The 16,257-nt window shown below is 47.0% G+C and overlaps 1 protein-coding gene across 1 annotated transcript in view; it reads left to right on the top strand.

Annotated features, from left to right (window-relative positions):
• Nucleotides 1–6,417, top strand: part of NLRC5 (NLR family CARD domain containing 5) — a 73,355-nt gene extending 66,938 nt beyond the window's left edge. Inside the window, exons 45-48 of the mRNA XM_060185510.1 lie at nt 116–199; nt 2,682–2,765; nt 3,111–3,194; nt 5,308–6,417. Coding sequence (XP_060041493.1) covers nt 116–199; nt 2,682–2,765; nt 3,111–3,194; nt 5,308–5,419 — 364 coding nt within the window. The 3' untranslated portion in view covers nt 5,420–6,417. The remainder of the gene's footprint in view (nt 1–115; nt 200–2,681; nt 2,766–3,110; nt 3,195–5,307) is intronic.
• Nucleotides 6,418–16,257: the final 9,840 nt, after the last annotated feature.

Raw genomic sequence — 16,257 nt, 5'->3', positions numbered from 1 at the left:
ATGGGGAGACCTTGGAAGTGACAATGGGGATTGGGAAGCTGGGCCACTTCTCCACCTTCTGTGGTATGTGTGTGTGAGTGGGGGCGGGGCTGGCTCATTCTCCTCCCCTCCCCAGCCTGGTCGCCTGTGAGATCGATGACCAGACTGCCAAGCCCCTGGCCGCCAGCTTCCTGCTCTGTCCAGCCCTGGAAGAAATCCTGTGAGTACAGAGAACAGTGCTGCCTCTCCATCCCTCCTTTCCCCCGTCTCCCATCCCTTGACCCCAGACAACAGCCTCCCAGCTACAATGGGAGCTCCTTCTTGCTCAGACTTTCTCTCCTAGGAGTTCTGTTTTTCTGCTTTAACCAGAGCACTGCTCAGCTATGACTTGCGCTAGTGCTGATGACTGACCTGGGACCTCAGGTGCCTCAAGCATGAAAGTCTATCAAGTGGGCTGGGGAGGGAGATAGCCTAATGGTTTTGCAAAAAGACTTTGAGGACTGAGGCACCAAAGGTCCCAGGTTCAATCCCTAAGCATCACCATAAGCCAGAGCTGAGCAGTGCTCTGGTAAAAAAAACAAAATAAAATAAAATAAAATTGAATGAATAAACTGCAGTGCTATTGTGCTATTTTCCCTGTCCCAGTCCTTCCCTGCCCTTCCCTTCTCCTCCCCTCCCCTCCCCTCCCCTCCGCTCCTCTTCTCTTCCCTTCCTACCCTTCTCTTTCCACTCCTTTTCTTTCCTCTCTTGACACCAGGGTTGTACACTGAGGCTTCATGCCTACATGATTCCACTGCCTCCAACAGAATATCTTCCTTTTTTCTTACTTACTTTCTTTCTCTCCATCTTTCAGAGAGAGGATAAGAAACAGGTAGGAGTGTCCGTTTAGGAAATAGCTAGTAGGTCTATTTTAGGTGTAATCTAAAGGGCCATGACTATACTAGTTTTTTCCTCAGGCTGACATCTGATATGCAGGTGGACCCACGTTATTGTCAGGGGAGATGATGTCATGGCTGGAAAAAGAACTAGAAAGCTGGACCAGGAAAAAGTAGCTCCCAAATATGGGAAAAGTATATAAATATTGTTGACTGTAAACCCCATCGATTTGATCTGAGGCCCATATTCAGCTTAGGAGCCTGTGTAACCTCTGAATCCCTGTAGGTCCAAGCTCGCATTCTATGGTCATAAGGGTTAAAGAATAGGAAAGCTATCCAGGGAGGGTATGGTGTCCTCTATCTCCAGATACGGAGTCCTGCTGGTGGGAACTGTGTGGAATTGTGCCCCTCTTATCCTATGGTCTTGTCAGTGTTTCCATTTTGTAAATAACAATTAAAAAATAAAAGAAAGAAAGAAAGAAAGAAAGAAAGAAAGAAAGAAAGAAAGAAACAGGTAGGAGAGGTAGAAGAGAGAGACAGAACAGCTCTACCACTCTTTTTTTAATTTATTTTATTTATTTCCCTTTTGTTGCCCTTGGCTTTTATTGTTGTTGTAGTTATTATTGTTGTTATCGATGACATTGTTGTTGGATAGGACAGAGAGAAATGGAGAGAGGAGGGGAAGACAGAGACGGGGAGAGAAAGATAGACACCTGCAGACCTGCTTCACTGCCTGTGAAGGGCTTCCCCTGCAGGTGGGGATTCAGGGCTCAAATCTGGATCCTTAAGACAGTCCTTGTGCTTCACGCCATGTGCTAAGCTTAACCCGCTGCGCTACCGCTGGACTCCCTGCTCTACTACTCTTAAGCTTCTTCACACAGGAACCCCTCCCACGTAGCAGCTGGGGGCTGGAACCTGGTGCCTCCTGCACTGCACAGCCAAGTGTTTACTCTACCAGGCAAACCATCGTCTAACCCTCTGGGAAGTTCTAGCCACTGTGCTGTGAGAGATTCAGGGCCCTCAGCCTCACCTGCCTGCTCCCATCTGGGCAGAGGTGTCAGGGAAAGGGGTCTGTGCTTTTAAAAGGCTCTTTGCCCTTGACCTTCCCTTTGGGAGGAGGCAGCTTGGTGGAGCCCAGATGACAATGGCAGATGGTATAGGAAAGAGTGACTACAGCCAGCAGCCCCCCATCTGCCTGCCCGCGATGCCCACCCACCATGCCCACCTGACGCTGGCTTGTCACTTACCATGTGGCCTCAGGGGTAAGCCAGCTGCCAGCACTGGCCTGGAACCTGACCTTGACTGAGAGAAGTACTGTTTCCTAAAGTATAGGCCCGATGGGATTCCAGGGGGAGCTTAGGTCTGCAGGAAAGAAGCGGAACCTTTCTCATTGTGTTACAACAAAGAGGAAGTACTAGACTGGTGTGCAGGGGGCAGCATTTTAGGCAGGACACAGGCTCCAATTAGAAAGTGTTACTGTTGTTTGCATGGATTTATCCTTGAAACAACCTTTAGTTTTGGGTCCTTAATCAGATTTTCCAATGATAGTCATGATAGCCAAGATTACCGGGAGCTAGCTCAGTGTGACAGCATCACTTTGCATGTCTGAGACCTAGAGGCCACAGGTTCAATCCCCAGCAATGTCTTATGTCAGAGCCAAGCAGGCTTCTGGTCTCTCCCTCTCCTTGTTACTACTTCCAACCTCCCAACCCCCTCAACTCACCGCTTTGTCTCTTCCCCTTGACCCCACTGCTCCCCTGTCAGCCTTGTCTCTGCCTGATGACCTCACTGATCCCCTGTCATTGACCTTAAAACCCTGCCCTGCAGATTGTCCTGGAATCAACTGGGGGACATGGCGGCTGCTGAACTGGCCCTGGTCCTGCCGCAGATGGGCCGGCTGAAGAGAATGGAGTATGAGGGGGCACATCCTGGGGTGCCAGATGGGGCAGGGAGGACCTTGTGACCAAGGAAAACCAAGTGGGCCCCTGGGCCATTCCCCTGCCTCCAGCAAATCTTCCCTGAGTCCCCCTTCCCAGTGTGCAAGCCCTTGCCCAGCTGAGCTCTACCTGGGCCCCAGCCTTCCTCCTCCCTGTTGAATGGCCACCTAGTGGGTCCTCTGAGCAGATGTGATCCCATCTTGGCCTGGGAGGGGACACAGACAAGCCCACCTTCCCAATCTCAAGTCAGTCTCTCTCTCTCTCTCTCTCTCTCTCTCTCTCTCCCTCATTCTATCTCCCTCTGCCATCTGTTGGGAAGCCTGGAGAAGAATCAGATCACAGCCCATGGAGCCCAGCTCCTGGCAGCAGGACTGGCACAGGCACCTGGCATCCAAGTCATCTGGTAAGAGGGTTTGCAGGGGTGTGGGTGGTGGGTGCAAGCTCCCCAGCCTTTACTATAGAAGGCAATTCCCTCTTGTCATATGAATCAGAACCTGAGTTGGGCATTATCGAAGGAGACCAGGGGCTCTCCCCTAGAAATCTAGCTGCTTCTTCTTCTAGCATTTGCCCTTCTTCCGTAGCCAGTCAACAGCGTCAGGTTGAGCCTGATGTAAAGTTTCGAGACCTCCTTTGAATCTGGAGAGGTGGCAGTCGTTGACTATGTGGGTCATAGTCTGTCTGGAGCCGCAGGGGCAGTTCGGGTTGTCTCTGGCTCCCCAGCGGTGGAACATAGCGGCGCACCGGCCATGGCCTGTTCGATAGCGATTGAGGAGGGCCCAATCATAACGTGCTAGGTCAAAGCCGGGTTGACGCTTGCAGGGGTCTGTGATTCTTCTTCTTCTAGCATTTGCCCTTCTTCCATAGCCAGTCAACAGCATCAGGTTGAGCCTGATGTAAAGTTTCGAGACCTCCTTTGAATCTGGAGAGGTGGCAGTCGTTGACTATGTGGGTCATAGTCTGTCTGGAGCCGCAGGGGCAGTTCGGGTCGTCTCTGGCTCCCCAGCGATGGAACATAGCGGCACACTGGCCATGGCCTGTTCAATAGCGATTGAGGAGGGCCCAATCATAGGGCCGCTGCAGCCCTAGATCAAGCTCTACTCTGCCATTTGCCATTTGTGTCAGTCAGGCAAACTCTCTGAATCTGTTTCCCCATCTGTAAAATGAGGATGATGAGGGCTAATGAGATAGCTCACTTGGGTAGTGTTTTGCTTCACCATGTGCAACACCCAGGTTTGAGCCCAGTCCCCACTGCACTAAAGTGAAGCTTCAGCTGTTGTCTTTTTCACCATATCTCTCCCTCTCTTATCATAAAAAGGGGGGAGTTGGCAGTAGCGCAGTGAAGCAGGTCTGCAGGTGTCTATCTTTCTCTCCCTCTCTCTGTCTTCCCCTCCTCTCTTGATTTCTCTCTGACCTATCCAATGACAGCAACAACAATAATAACAACAACGATAAACAACAAGGGCAACAAAAGGGAAAAAATAGCCTCCAGGAGCAATGGATTCATTGTGCAGGCACCGAGCTCCAGCAACAACCCTGGAGGCAAAAAAAAAAAAAAAAAAAAAAAAAGATGATGGCAGTGCCTACCTCAGAGAATTGCTGTGAGGACTCAGTGATTATTCCAAAGCACTGAGCACAATGCCTAGCTTACTTAAAGAGTAAGCACACTGGGGAACCACGTGGTGGTACACCTGGTTAAGCACACACATTACAGTGCGTAAGACCTTAGGTTCAAGTCCCTGGTCCCCATCTGCAGAGGGAAAGCTTCACAAGTGAAGCAGGGCTGCAGGTGTCTGTCTCTTTCCCATTCTGTCTCTCCCTCTCCTCTCAATCTTTCTGTCACTGTCCAATAATAAATAAATAAATAAATAAATAAATAAATAAAATATGTTTAATATATTAAGAAAAAGGAGTAAGCAGTATAAGCAGGCATCTAAATGCTAATAGCGGGGGCTGGGCAGTAGTACAGTGGGTTAAGTTCACATGGCACCAAGTGCAAGGACCGGTATAAGGATCCCAGTTCGAGCCCCCGGCTCTTCACCTGCAGGAGGGTCACTTCACAAGTGGTGAAGCAGGTCTGCAGGTGTCTATCTTTCTCTCCCCCTCTCTGTCTTCCTCTCCTCTCTCAATTTCTCTCTGTCCTGTCCAACAACAATAATAATAGCAATAACAATAACAACAGCAAGAGCAACAAAAATGGGAAAAATAGCCTCCAGGAGCAGTGGATTCATAGTGCAGGCACTAAGAGCTTTGTCCTTATATGTGCAGATATGCATACAAGCCTGGGCCTGGCTAGGGTCATTGGCTCCCGGGGAAGATGACTAAGTGGGAGAAGTCAGGAGGTGGGCATAGTGGGGGCACCATCTGCCTAGGAGAGCCAGGCTGGTTTGAACCTGCCTCGTCCAGGTGATTAGGGCAGCTCTTCCCTCTCAGGCCTCAGCCTCCCATCTGAACAGATGAGAGGAGGCTCAGTAAGCAACTAACTCTCAGTGCTAAGCACCTATTTGTATGTCCAACAGCCTCTGGGGAAACTCCATCTCTCATGAAAAAGTCCAGCATCTCCAGAGACAGAACCCCAGGCTGAATTTTGCCTTCTTCGACAGCAAGTCACAGACCTCTGGAGATACCTGAAGGCCCCCCTCAAGACCTTTCAGATCCAGTTTAGTAATGCTAAGTTCCACACCCTGGGAAAGAAGATTCCAGAAGGGAGCCTCACCCGGGTGCCCCTATACATAAGCTCAGGAGGGACAGGCACATCTGTCCTGCTTTAGTCTTCAAGGAGGACACTTTTCAGGGCTAAGAGCCACTCTCAAACAAAAGTCTACCCTTTATGACATGGGCCTTAGTCGACGAGTTGGAAACAAGGAGGGTGTCATGTGCAATGCAGGACACAAAGGTGGCACATGACAGTTCCATGTGATGCAACATAGAATTACTGTGTAACCTTTAGGTCAGTGGATTGAGTCCTCGCACTACGTAAGGTATAGGACACTCAGCTAGGGGTCCACATGTGACACATGGCCAATGCCCCTGCCATATGATATGCATGTGGCCAGGTACCCTCAGGGGAGTCCAAGATCTAATTTATTATTTTTTTAAGCATAGTACTGTATATATTTTACTATAAACCACTTCTGTATTTATGGGTTGAGCTTCTGGAGAAACTCATTCCAGGGTCATGGAATACCTTCCATCCAGAACAAGGAAAGGAAGGATATCTAAACACTGACTGGCCCAGGGCACCAAGAGCCAGGGCTCTGAGCCTCATGGGGACAAAGCCACAAGGCTATCCATGGGTCCCCTCCTGCCTCAAGTCCCAGTTTCTTCATCTGTAAGCTACATGTGCCCATCCCCTCCAGTGCCAACTTCCAAGAACTTGAGGCCCAGGTCCAGGTAGAGCCAGCTAGCCCCTGGTAGGAGTCAGGCTGGGTCTGTCCTGCAGAAGGGTCAAAGCCAGGTCTAGTGGCCCAGGGACAAGGCTGGGCAACTATCTCAGCAGGAGCCAGGGGAGCTGCCCGGGGCTGCGTGTGCTACACGGTGTTGTCCTTACTCCAAGAGAGCCCATGCCAGGCCCACTCCACTGAAAGCCAAGCTGATCAATAAATGTGAGGATCACCTCCCAGTCTCTACTCTGACTCCCATGTGTCTCGCCACCTCGCAGAGGTCAGAAATAGTTCACCCCCATGACTGGAGGAAAAAATGCCACAATAGGCAGAGCCTTGGACTAGCATGCCTGAGGTTCCTGGTTCAATCACCGAACATGCCGGAGAGGTACTCTGGCATCTTTCTCTGTGTCTTGTGTGAAACTCTCTCTTATAGGTAACAAATATTTTTTAAAAAGGGGAGGGTGCTGGGCAATGGCACACCTGGTTGAGCACACACGTTATCATGCCCAAGGACCTGGGTTCAAACCCTTACTCCCACCTGCAAGGAGAAGCTTCGCGATCAGTGAAACAAGGCTGCAAGTGTCTCTTTCTCTCCCCCCCTCACAATTTCTCTCTGTCTTATAAAAAAAAAAAAAGGAAAAATAACCCCCCAGGAGTGGTAGAATTCATCATGCAGGCAAAAACACTGGTAGCAATAAAAAAAATGTTTTTAATAATTTGGCCCCCTGCCCCAGGGACTGGATAGCAGAGCAGACCACACAGAGATATGTATTCAAAGGAGCACTGGGGAGTCAGGCGGTAGCGCAGTGGGTTAAGCGCATGTGACGCAAAGCGTAGGGACCAGCATAAGGATCCTGATTTGAGCCCCCGGCTCCCCACCTGCAGGGGAGTCACTTCACAGGTGGTGAAGCAGGTCTGCAGATGTCTATCTTTCTCTCCCCCTCTGTCTTCCCCATCTCTCTCCATTTCTCTCTGTCCTAACAACGGCGGCATCAATAACAACAACAATAGTAACTACGACAACAATAAAAACAGCAACAAGGGCAACAAAAGGGAAAATAAATAAACAAAATTAAAAAAAAAAAAAAGAAAGAAAGAAAGGAGCACTGACCCAGAGGCAAAAGACCAAGGGTTAAGTACAAAGTCTGCCCTCTATGGCCATGTGATTATAGTAAGTCTGTTCACCTCTCCCCCCCCCCCCACTCCATGACAAGTACATAAGCAAAGCTCAATATGTTAGAAGCACTCCTGGGGGGGGGGGGTGCTGAGGGGGGACAGCATAGTGGTTATGCAAATATAATTACTCTTTTGTGTGACTTGCATTACATTTCAACTATTTTTCCAAACTAACGGGCAACCTTTACTAAAGGCCCTGTTTAATGGTCCCTTTACATAAATATCCAGAGTTTCATCTTCTCTTCGAAGTGAGACCAATCTGTGGAGCCTCATGTCTGTGCCCCTTAGATGTGGTGCTGTAGGTGTGTATCTTTCTCTCTCCCTCTCTGTCTTCCCCTCCTCTCTCCATTTCTCTCTTTCATGTCTAACAATGATGAAATCAATAACAACAATAATAACTACAACAATAAAAACAAGGGCAACAAAAAGGGAATAAATATTTTTTTAAAAAAGATATGACTCTATACCCCTCATGTTTCCACAGTCCCCACTGCTTCCCAATATGCCCCTTTCCCTTCTGGAGTTTGGTCCTAACAAGACCCTGGAAAGTCCTGACTCAGGGGGTCTCCATAAGCAAGTGGGATGTCGGAGCCTGGCTCTGGAAGTTGGACAGGTATGGAATGGAAGGTGACTTTGTCACTTGCTGCCTGCCTCTGAGGGCAGGGACTTGGGACTTTAGAGGCTCCCAGAAGCAAAGTCTCTAGTATGAAGAGGGCACTGATCACAGGCTTGTCCCGTCCCTCTTTTGCAATAGCCTTTCAATTAGGTGGAGAACCTTTCTGCAGGGCAGGAGGGTGCAGTTCCAGATGATTGCCACTGGAGGGCAGACTAACCCATGGGCAAGTCCTTTGCAAGCTGCCTCAACCATGGGATCCAGAGAGGAGTGATGCTCCCTGCTCTTCTTAGCTCTGCCCCTGGCTCCTCTGAATGTCTGGGTGCTGACCTTTGCAGCCCTCCACTCTGTCCTCAGTTGCTCACAACCCCGAGGAGAAAGTCCTCCGGCCAAGTGCCAAGTACCCACACCCCACACAGAGACGCTCTTATCGGGCCAGGGCCAGAGCACACCTGGCACCAGTGTGGTGGGGTGGGGGTGGGCAGGAGGAGAATTCAAGAAGCTTACCCAGAAACCTTTAACCCCGAATTATGTCACCTTGGACCCTCAGGATGCTGCTTCCTGTCCAGGAAGACTGGAAGCCTTCTCTCCTTGTCCCAGATGGCCTCTGAGCCCTCCACACCCACCCCAAAGCCTTGAACTGCTCTGGCTAAGAAAGCTAAGAAATTTTTGCCCATCAAAAATCCCAGAGCAAGCTGGAAAAATAGCTCACTTGCGTAGTGCACTGCTTTGCAATGTGTGAGACCCGAATTAGAGCCCCACCCCCCTTGATTTAAAGGAAGCTTCAGTGCTGGGGTCTCTTTCCCTCACTATCTCTTTGTAAAAAGGGGTATATCTATCTCTCTAAAAAGACAAAGAAGAGGGAGGAGGAGGAGGAGGAGGACCCAAGGAAATGTAGTAGTCCTAGGCTGGGTGAAATGTACTCAGGCAGGGCCCAGAGCTCAAGGACCCAGCACTTATTGTTTATCTATTTTAATTTTCCTTTCTATTCTCCCGCCACCACCTTCTCCCTCCATACCCCACCACATAAAACATGCAGCAGCTTCCCTAAAATAAACCTCAGTCCTGTCAACACCACAAAGAGGGCTGGGCCTGCAGCAGGAAGTTGGGCAGGCACTTTGTTCCACTTCCTACAAGCTTCCTCTCCCATCTGGCCTATTTTTATTTGAATTTTTTTTTAAGACTATTTACTAGCACAAGAGGACAAGAAGGTGAGAGAGAGAGAGACCATCAGAGCACCACTCTGGCACATGCAGTGCTGGGATCAAACTTTTTTTTTCAATAATGTATAACTTGACTAGTTTTTTATATTTATTTTCCTTTGTGTTGCCCCTGTTGTTTATTGTTGTTGTTGTTATTGTTGTTGTTATCGATGTTGTCGTGGTTAGATACAACAGAGAGAAATGGAGAGAGGAGGGAAAGACAGAGAGGGGGAGAGAAAGATAGACACCTGCAGACCAGCTTCACCACCTGTGAAGCGACTCCCCTGCAGGACGGGAGCCAGGGGGTAGAACCAGGATCCTTATGCCGGTCCTTGCGTTCTTGTGCATTTAACCCACTGCGCTACCGCCTGATTCCCAGGATCAAACTTTGAAGTGCAGTGCTCCAGCCACTATGACATCTCCAAAGCTCCCTAGATAGCATTTTTCTATCCAACACTTAGGATGTCCAATCTTCCTCCCCCTCCCTTCCCAAAGCAGGTTGAGCTTGGTTTTTATTTGTTTACCAGAGCGCTGCTCAGCTCTGCCTTGTGGTGGGTGGTGTGGGAGACAGAACTTCAAGCAGCAGAGCCTCTAGCAGTCTTTTTGCATAACCATTATGCTGTCTTCCCCCACCTGGTTTTTCTTTCTTTCTTTCTTTCTTTCTTTCTTTCTTTCTTTCTTTCTTTCTTTCTTTCTTAAACAGATTTATTTGTTTATTCATGAGAAAGCTAGGCAGAGAGACAGAAAGAACCAGACATCACTCTGGTACATGGTACATGTACTGCTGGGGATTGAACTCGGGACCTCATGGTTGAGAATCCAGCACTTTACCCACTGCGCCACTTCCCACACCACATGGTTTTTCTTTTTAAGATTTAATTATTTGTTGAGAAAGAGTAAGCAAGAGAGATCAGAGGACCCCCTCCATCTTTTTCTTTGTTTCCTAGACAGAGGAGGGGGGAAGTAGGAGAAACAGACAAACAGACCAAGAGAGGAGACTCATATGACAGCACAGTTCCACCATCCGTGGAATTGCCTGCATGTTGTCTATGATGCTCCCAGAGGGTGCTGGGAAAGGAACTCAAAATCTTATGCATGGGAGGCATGCATTCTACTGGCTATCTAAATAAATCCTAGTCCTGAGACCACAGCCTGACGAGAGGAGCAACACTGGCCCGCAATCACACCTCATGGACCACTTAGTGGCAGTCTGAGCCCAGTCCTGGATTGGAGGAGGGGAGGAAGTCCTTGGGGTTTAGTTGTGTGTGTTTAGGTCAGTGTGTACCTCAGGTGTCCTCCCAATACTGAAGGTGGAAGGTCTGTGCATGCTTCCTGGGCCCCGCTCCTACTCAGCCTCACCCCTGCATGACCAAGGCCAGGCCTGCAGGGCAGCCTAAGCCCCAATTAGAGTCTCACACACCCTCATAGTAGGCTTCCAGAGGTACTGGGAAGACCTTGCTGGGACAGGCCTGATACTCTCCAGTGCTGGGGAGCCAGGCAGTGGCACAGTGGGTTAAGCGCACATGGCAGAAAGTGCACATGGCAGAAAGTGCACAGGGACTGGCATCTGGTTCCTAGTTCAGCTCCCGGCTCCCCACCTGCAGGGGGTTCACTCACAGGCGGTGAAGCAGGTCTGCAGGTGTCTGTCTTTCTCTCCCTCTCTCTGTCTTCCCCTCCTCTCACGATTTTTCTCCATCCTAGCCAACAACAACAACATCAATAACAACGACGACAACAACAAACAAGGGCAACAAAAGGGGAAAAAAATTAAAGAAAATTTAAAAAATAAAGATTGGGAGTCGGGCGGTAGCACAGTGGGTTAAGTGCATGTGGCTCAAAGCACAAGGACCGGCATAAGGATCTTGGTTCGAGACCCCGGCTCCCCACCTGCAGGGGAGTCGCTTCACAGGTGGTGAAGCTGGTCTGCAGATGTCTATCTTTCTCTCCCCCTCTCTGTCTTCCCCTCCTCTCTCCATTTCTCTCTGTCCTATCCAACAACAATGACATCATTAACAACAACAACAACAATAACTACAACAAGGGCAACAAAAGGGAATAAATAAATATTAATAAATAAATAAATAAATAAATAAATATTTTCCAGGGCTGCAGTTAGGAAGCCCTAGGAACAGGTGGTCTTTCTCCCATCCCTGCTCTAGTGAAGCGCCCACCACCACCCCAGTATCTCCCAGCCCTCAGAGCTAGAGTCCTCCCTGGTCCCCAGTCTTTGGAAGCAATACATGAGTTCACCTACACATAGCCTAGCCCTAACCTGGCTGTCCAGAAAGCAGCTCTGCCAAGAGGAAGAGGAGGGAATAGGAGATTTGGGCGGTGGTGCACCTACCTGGTTAAGTGCGTATATTACCATGTGCAAGGACCCCCATCCTCACCTGTAGGGAGGAAGCTTCACACAAGGCAAAGCAAGTACTACATGTCTCTATCTCTCTCTCTCCCGCCCTCCCTCCTTCCCTCCCTCAATTTCCTTTCAATTTCTCTCTGCCCTATCAAATAAAATAGTAGTAGTAGTAGTAATAGTAGTAATAGTAGTAATAATAATAGTAGTAATAATAATAGTAGTAGTAGTAATAGTAGTAGTAGTAATAGTAGTAGTAGTAATAGTAGAAATAATAGCAGTACTAGTAATAGTAGTAGTAGTAATAATAGTAGTAGTACTAGTACTAGTAGTAGTAATAATAATAGTAGTAGTAGTAATAGTAGTAATAGTAGTAGTACTAGTAGTAATAATAGTAGTAGTACTAGTACTAGTAGTTGTAATAGTAGTAGTACTAGTAGTAATAATAGTAGTAGTACTAATAGTAGTAATAGTAGTAATAATAATAGTAGTACTAGTAATAGTAGTAGTAATAATAGTAGTAGTAGTACTAGTAGTAATAATAGTAGTAGTAATAGTAGTAATAATAATAGTAGTGCTAGTAATAGTAGTAGTACTACTAGTAGTAACAATAGTACTAGTAATAGTAGTAGTAGTAATAATAGTAGTAGTACTAGTAGTAATAATAGTAGTAGTACTAGTAGTAATAATAGTAGTAGTACTAGTACTACTAGTAGTAGTAATAGTAGTAGTAGTAATAATAGTAGTACTAATAGTAGTAATAGTAGTACTAGTAGAAATAATAGTAGTAGTAATAATAGTAGTAGTAATAATAGTAGTAGTAATAGTATTAGTAGTAATAATAGTAGTAATAGTATTAGTAGTAATAATAGTAGTAATAGTACTAGTAGTAGTAATAATAGAGTACTAGTAGTAGTAAGCATAATAGTAGTAGTAGTAGTAAGCATAATAGTAGTACTAGTAGTAGTAATAATAGTAGTAGTAGTGATAGTAGTAGTAGTAATAATAGTAGTAGTAGTAGTAATAGTAATAATAGTAGTACTAGTAATAGTAGTAGTAATAATATTAGTAGTACTAGTAGTAGTAGTAATAATAGTAGTAGTAGTACTAGTAGTAGTAAGAATAATAGTAGTACTAGTAGTAGTACTAGTAGTAGTAATAGTAGTAATAATAATAGTAGTACTAGTAATAGTAGTAGTAGTAGTAATAGTAGTAGTACTAGTAGTAGTAATAATAGTAGTAGTAGTAATAGTAGTAGTAACAATAATAGTAGTACTAGTAATAGTAATAGTAATAATAGTAGTAGTAGTAATAGTAGTAGTAGTAATAATAGTACTAGTAATAGTAGTAGTACTAATAATAGTAGTAGTACTAGTAATAGTAGTAGTACTAATAATAGTAGTAGTACTAGTAATAGTAGTAGGAAAAATACCGACCAGCAACAGTAGATTTGTCCCACAGCCACTGAGCCTCAGCAATTACCCTGGTGGCAATGAGGAAGGAGAAAGAGTAGTAGAAGGAAGAGGAAGAGGGGGAAAGAGGAAGGGGAAGGGAAAAGAAAAGGGAAGAAGAGGAGACTTGGGGCTGGGGAAATAGCTCACTTGGTTAGTGTGCTGCTCTGTCATGTGTGCAACCCATGTTCAACCAGGCCCCCACCACATCGAAGGAAGCTTTAGTGCTATAGTCACTGACAGCTAAATACATGTGAGAAGACCTTCCAGAAACTTCTGTCCCTAGGGGGTCGGGTGGTAGCACAGTGGGTTAAGTGCATGTGGCACAAAGCACAAGGATCGGCATAAGGATCCCAGTTCGAGCCCCCGGCTCCCCACCTGCAGGGGAGTCGCTTCACAGGCGGTGAAGCAGGTCTGCAGGTGTCTATCTTTCTCTCCCCCTCTCTGTCTTCCCCTTCTCTCTCCATTTCTCTCTGTCCTATCTAACAACGACATCAATAACAACAACAATAACTACAACAATAAAACAACAAGGGCCACAAAAGGGAAAAAATAAGAAAAAGAAAGAAAGAAAGTTCTGTCCCTGTCATATAATTGTAACTCAGAAATCCTTCACAAGAGCAGCCTTAGATGAGCTCAGTTGTCCCCTCTTCCATATAGACTGAGAGACGATAAGGTTTGGGGTGATTTGTGATGCAGCATAGATAAATGGATCCCCCACCCCTGACACACACACACACACACACACACACACACACACATCACTAGAGCCAGCCAGGGTCTCTACCCATGTGAGCAGAGCTCCATCAAGGTGTCCTCAATTTCCAAGCATGTTGAGATGGCCAGGCAATGCTGCTGGTTGTGATGTTGGTCCAGACAGCCCGGACTGCAAAAATAAACACCCAGACGGCAGGTGTTCACAAGCCCCACCTCCCATCAGCCTATTTAGGGAGATTCAGGCCACCTGCTTGTGCACCAAGAACTCTCCTCCAAGATGAGGCTGAGGACTCCTTCGGCTTTTGCAGTGTACCGCCCTGAATCACGTGTGGGTCAAGGGCAAAGCACGGCATCAACCTGCAATGGCCTTTAACAGAATGAGCTCTGGGCTCTCCCGACTCCTGCCGTTTCTGTAGATAGCTTTATTGAGAAATAATTCACATACGTGTCACTTTTTATTATTACTTTTTTTGGTTAGAGACAGAGAAATCGAGAAGTGGGGGAAGATGAAGAGGGAGAGAAATTGAGAAGGGAGGGGGGAAGATAAAGATAAAACTGAGAAGGGAGGGGGGAGATAAAGAGGGAGAGACAAATACAGCACTGCTTCACCATTTGTGAAGCTTTCCCCTCCACCCCTGGAAGGTGTGCACTGGGGGCTTGAACCCGGGTCCTTGCATACTATAAAATGTACACTCTACGAGGTGCACCACCACCCGGCCCTATAGCAGTTACTTTTTTAAAAATTTGCTTTTTTTTCTTTATTGGGGGATTAATGGTTTACAGTCAATAGTAAAATATAGTGGTTTGTACGTGTATAATATTTCCGAGTTTTCCACATAACAATTCAACCCCCACTAGGTCCTCCTCTGCCATCATGTTCCAGGACCTGAACCCTCCCCCCACCCACCCCAGAGCCTTTTACTTTGGTGCAATGCACGAGCTCTACTCTAAGTTAGCAGCCACGTTTGAAAGTAAACAGATCAATGGTTTTGATCTGCAGTTGTGCAACCGTCACTGTCATAAAACACTTTTAGAGAAATCCAGATCCAACAGCAATCTCTCTCCACCCTGCCTCCCAGCCTAGACAGCCACCAACATGCTTTCCATCTTGCTGGAATCGTCTAGGCTGGATTTTTCTCTTTCTTTTTTTTATTTGTAGGAATGCGTCATGCATCGTATGATCTCTCACTTTTTACAGTTAGCACATAAATGTCATACCTTTTAAAAATATTTATGAATGATAGAGACAAGAGAGAGAGAGAGAGAGATAAGGGGAGAAAGGAAAGAAAGGGGAGGCTCGAACCCAGACCCTTGCATGGATCCTTGTACTTAGTACTATGTGCACCTAACCAGGTGAGCCACTGACTGGGCCCCTGTCATACTTTTCTATCACTGAATTAGACTCCATTGCATGGCTAGGTCAAATTTTGTTTTCCAGTGTGGATGAACACAGGTTGTTCTCACCTTTGGGCTACCCTGAATCACATTGCAGTGAAGCTTTTTGTACAGAAACATGTTTTTTTTAAGTCTTTTTAAAAATACTTTATTTATTTATTTAAGATTTTATTTATTAGAAAGATAGGAGGAGAAAGAGAAAGAACCAGACATCACTCTAGTACATGTGCTGCCGGGGACTGAACTCAGGAGCTCATGCTTGAGAGTCTAATGCTTTATCCACTGCACCACCTCCAGGACCACATACTTTATTTATTTATTATTGGATAGAGACAGAAGAAATTGAGAGGGGGTGAGATAGAAAGGGAGAGAGAGAGACAGAGAGACACCTGCAGCCCTGCTTCACCATTGGTGAAGCTTCCCCCTGCAGGTGAGGACCAGGGGCTCAAACTTGTGTCGTTTCACATCGTATGTAATGTGAGTGTTTAACCAGGTGCGCCACTGCCTGGCCCCTCGGACACATGTTTTTATCCTTCCTGGAATACTTCCCTCAGTATTTGCTAGGAGTGGAGCTGCTGGGAACCCTGCCTGGCCTTTGTACTATGCCTTCTCAGTTAGGGATCCAGTATCTCTTTTTCCTCTTTACAGTCCCAGCCTCCTCATCCTTCCTTGAAGAAGCCTTGCTGCGTCCAGGGCTCAGTAGGTCTTCCATGCTACCTTACCTCAAGACCTTTGCTCTTTCCCAACAGCACTGATTGGCCAGGTCCTAGTCTTGCCTCTAGGAGGGGGATCGACTTGAAGGCAGGGACCCTCTACTTGTGCTCACCACTGTCCATCCCAGGAGGACAGCCTGGCTCTCCTCCCATTGAGGAACTGGAGACACAGATCAGTCAGAACACAGTCCCTGGAGAAAGAGAGGCTGAAGCTGGGTCTAAGAACTCTCCTACAGCTTAGTTCCCCTCTCCAGTTAGGCTGAAGGCTTTGAGGTTTTGGAGTAGCAGAGAGATGAGAGCTTAGAGAGAAAGGAAGGTTGGTTGGGGGAGAGGCAGGCAGAGAACAAAGCTCAGAGCCTTGGGGCTTGGGCTGCAAAAGTGCCTGTGACTCAGACCTGGAGGGAGGTTCCGCAGCAGCATGAGTCTCCTGGTGCAGCATGAGTGTCCCTGTTAACCCTCAGAT

The sequence above is a fragment of the Erinaceus europaeus genome, chromosome 2, assembly GCF_950295315.1.
Source record: "Erinaceus europaeus chromosome 2, mEriEur2.1, whole genome shotgun sequence".
Taxonomy (NCBI): Eukaryota; Metazoa; Chordata; class Mammalia; order Eulipotyphla; family Erinaceidae; genus Erinaceus; species Erinaceus europaeus.
The sequence above is the reverse complement of the archived record's forward strand: the minus strand, read 5'-3'. Positions and strand labels throughout refer to the sequence as shown.